Source organism: Dipodomys ordii, unplaced genomic scaffold, assembly GCF_000151885.1.
Source record: "Dipodomys ordii isolate 6190 unplaced genomic scaffold, Dord_2.0 Scaffold65, whole genome shotgun sequence".
In the NCBI taxonomy this organism is placed as follows: domain Eukaryota; kingdom Metazoa; phylum Chordata; class Mammalia; order Rodentia; family Heteromyidae; genus Dipodomys; species Dipodomys ordii.
Genome location: NW_012267281.1, coordinates 63,204 through 66,867, shown reverse-complemented (window position 1 = coordinate 66,867; position 3,664 = coordinate 63,204). Strand labels below are relative to the sequence as shown.

Genomic DNA, 3,664 nt, shown 5'->3' with positions numbered 1-3,664 from the left:
CATGTACCTGCCCGGGCTGGCTTTGAACTGAGATCCTCAGATCTCAGCCTCCTGTGTAGCTAGGATTACAGGCATGAGCCACCAGCACCAGACATTGTTACATTGTATTTTTAAAGAAACAGTAACCTATGTGCTAAATACTGTAGGGTTATAGCACCGGTGTGTCTTTCTCAATGAATGTGTAAATAGACTATGTAATAGTTTATATATGGAGATATGGTCTAATTATTTACATATGTCCTGTATGTAAACAGAATATGTGAATTATCAAAAAACATTTAAATCCTACACAATGCCAAAATTAAAGTCTCTGTTTCTGCTTTGGTTGTTTTACAGTTCAGGGCAAAAAAAAAAAAAATCATGTTTGGATTGCACAAGTGCTCTACTGCTGACCTATATCCCCAGCCAGTCTTACTTTACTTTGATGTGAGATGTTAATGCCAGTTTACTGTCAGATTTTCTAATAAAAAATTCTGGGAACAAACCAAAATCATGCAGATGTTACTTGTACATAAAAACCAACCAAGTTAAGTTATGTGACCATATATGTTAACTGAGGCTTATTTTCTTTAAAGAAATATAAATAACTATTATAAATCATTGGCAAATAACTGGTAGATGGTAAAATGATCCTTTATTAGCCATATTTAATATTTAGAGAATCAGGTATTTTTTGCATCTTTTGCGGTTTTCGTTTTGTTTTTTGTTTTTGTTTTTGTTGGTTGTGGGGCTTGAACTCTGGGCCTGAGCACTGTCCCTGAGCTCTTCAGCTCCGGGCTAGTGTTCTACCACTTGAGCCACAGTGCCACTTCCGGTTTTCTGGTGGTTAATTGGAGATAAAAGTCTCATGGATTTTCCTGCCTGGTCTGGCTTTTTATTTAACAGTGATCCTCAGATCTCAGACTCAGGAGTAGCTAGGATTACAGGTGTGAGCCATCCGCCTGGCCAAGAATCAGGTAAACAGGTTTTGTTTGCCCCTTCCAAGTGCTTGTCCTCAGCATTCCACTTGCTACCACTAGGTGGCAGTGTTGGTTTGTGAAAATGTAGAAAAGGTGACAGGCTTTTGGTTCAAGTTCGAAAAGATTCATTATTCAGTTACAATATATTTTTCTGTATTGTGAAAAAGAAATGGCATTAAATTATATCAGAGTGTCCCTGTTTAAAGTCATCTAGCCACATAGTAGTTTACCGGAGACAGTGGATTCACAGGTATGTTGGAATCGTGCTGTTTGCCTCCTGCCTCTTATGCCTGGAGCATTGGGGGATGGCCCCAGCTTTATCTCCTCAGATGTAAAACTGGGAATGCCATCAACTTGTTCTTCCATCAGGTCAGTGAGAACAGAGAACACATAAGCACTTTATATAAGCAAATGAACATAAGGTCCCATGTATGGACTTCCATTCACACAAAGCTTGTTTAACATAAACCAGAAGCATTGGAATGTTTGCCCGTCATATGTATGGTTTGGAAAGATTAGGCAGACTGGAAACTACTGAGACACGAAGGGGCAGGGAAGATTAATGGGCACGAGTGATATCAGCTCCGAGGCCACATTGTAGGTCAGACTTTTACAATAAGCAGTGTGTATGAATCATTGATATTCTCCCTCTTTCCCTCTTTAGGATACTTACAGAGAGCTACAATGGAAAAGTCCTGGATGTTCTGGAACTCCATTGAAAGATGGCTGATAGCCTTGGCTTCCTGGTCTTGGGCTCTGTGCCGCATTTCTCTCTTACCTTTAATAGTGACATTCCATCTGCATGGAGGCATTATCTTGCTTTTGTTAATATTCATATCAATAGCGGGTATACTGTATAAGTTCCAGGATGTATTGCTTTACTTCCCAGAACAGCCATCCTCTTCACGCCTTTATGTTCCCATGCCCACCGGTATTCCTCATGAAAACATTTTCATCAGAACCAAAGATGGAGTGCGTCTAAATCTGATTTTGATACGATACACCGGGGACAATTCACCCTACTCCCCGACTGTCATCTACTTTCACGGGAATGCGGGCAACATAGGTCACAGGTTACCAAATGCACTGCTTATGTTGGTTAACCTCAAAGTGAATCTTTTGCTCGTCGACTATCGAGGCTATGGGAAAAGCGAAGGTGCAGCCAGCGAGGAAGGACTGTATTTAGACTCAGAAGCCGTGCTGGACTACGTGATGACGAGGCCCGACCTTGACAAGACCAAAGTTTTCCTCTTTGGCCGTTCCTTGGGGGGGGCAGTGGCTATTCATCTGGCTTCCGAGAATTCACACAGGATTTCAGCCATCATGGTGGAGAACACCTTTCTAAGCATACCACACATGGCCAGCACTTTGTTTTCATTCTTCCCAATGCGTTATCTTCCTTTATGGTGCTACAAAAATAAGTTTTTGTCCTACCGAAAAATCTCCCAGTGCAGAATGCCTTCGCTCTTCATTTCCGGACTCTCTGACCAGCTAATTCCACCAGTGATGATGAAGCAGCTCTATGAGCTCTCCCCGTCTCGGACTAAGAGGCTGGCCATTTTCCCAGAGGGAACGCATAACGACACGTGGCAGTGCCAAGGCTATTTCCCTGCACTGGAGCAGTTCATCAAAGAGGTGGTGAAGAGCCATTCTCCAGAAGAGATGACAAAAACTGCATCCAACGTGACCATTATATAGTGTCCCCATTTTTCTGATGAATGCATTTGTATTTTAATTTGTGCAGGATGATAAAGAATGTTCCTTTCTAGAAGCGTGTCATGTCTGTACTTGTCTGAAGAGTAACATTAAATTCTGAAAGGACCTCAGTGCTCCTTTATGATCATCCAAATGGTTTTATTTTTACTTTTGAAGAACTGTACTTTTTGGGTTATGGTTATTTCATACAAAACTTTCAGTGTGCTTTGTATCCATAACTTTTGTTTACTATGTCAGTATAATAGAGATTATTCAAAAGTTTCTTGTTGCATAAGTGATTTGATGTCTGTTCCACTTAAGGTGTGACAGAGGTAGGAGAACAAGAGGCCTTAGGCGTTATTCCTCTTCTAGTAATTATTGGGACAATCATGGTATAAGCAAACTTAGTTCTGTAACTGCATTTTTCACCTTAAAAGTTAAAATGAAATGCATGATGGTATTTTATTCCTCAACTTATGCAACGCAGCATTTTTAATGTAAATAGCACTGGACATATACCAATGTATATGGTTACCTGGGTTATATCTATTTTTATGTAAACTCTATTTTGTTTTTGCAAAAAGTGGAAGTGAGGCCTCTGTGCAGGTTGCCCTTGAATTTTTCCCTGGTAAAGGCTGAGATCCAGCTGTTTCTTATGAATAAATGGGACTGTGTTTTCCAGTATACATGTACCGTGTTTTTGTTAGGTACAGTCTGGATCATGGCTGATAGAAATAGAGAACTTTATTGCGGCTCTTTGTGCATAAACTTTTTAACATTTGTAATTTTGGTGGCAAAAAATTTTAGCTTCTGTCAATTTTGTAAGTCTACAGCTGAACTACTAATCGTAGTCATAATAAAGATTAGAACTTAACTAACAATTAACCTAGGAAACCTTGTTACATGATTGTACATACTATTTTATCAAATTTCCACACTGAAGTCTCAGTATATAGGTGTGTGCACCTAACCCATCAGAAGCAAGATACCATTTCTTAGGATTTTTTCAC

The 3,664-nt window shown here is 39.9% G+C and overlaps 1 protein-coding gene across 1 annotated transcript; it reads left to right on the top strand.

Moving 5' to 3' along the window:
• Positions 1–1,382: 1,382 nt before the first annotated feature.
• Positions 1,383–3,338, top strand: Abhd13 (abhydrolase domain containing 13). The gene has a single exon (XM_013023010.1). The coding sequence runs from the start codon at positions 1,644–1,646 to the stop codon at positions 2,655–2,657; it is 1,014 nt and encodes a 337-aa protein (XP_012878464.1). The 5' UTR covers positions 1,383–1,643; the 3' UTR covers positions 2,658–3,338.
• The last annotated feature ends 326 nt before the right edge of the window (positions 3,339–3,664 follow it).

Excerpts from the sequence above, each read along its gene's own strand:
- Abhd13 (XM_013023010.1), top strand. The coding sequence starts at position 1,644 with ATGGAAAAGTCCTGGATGTTCTGGAACTCCATTGAAAGATGGCTGATA.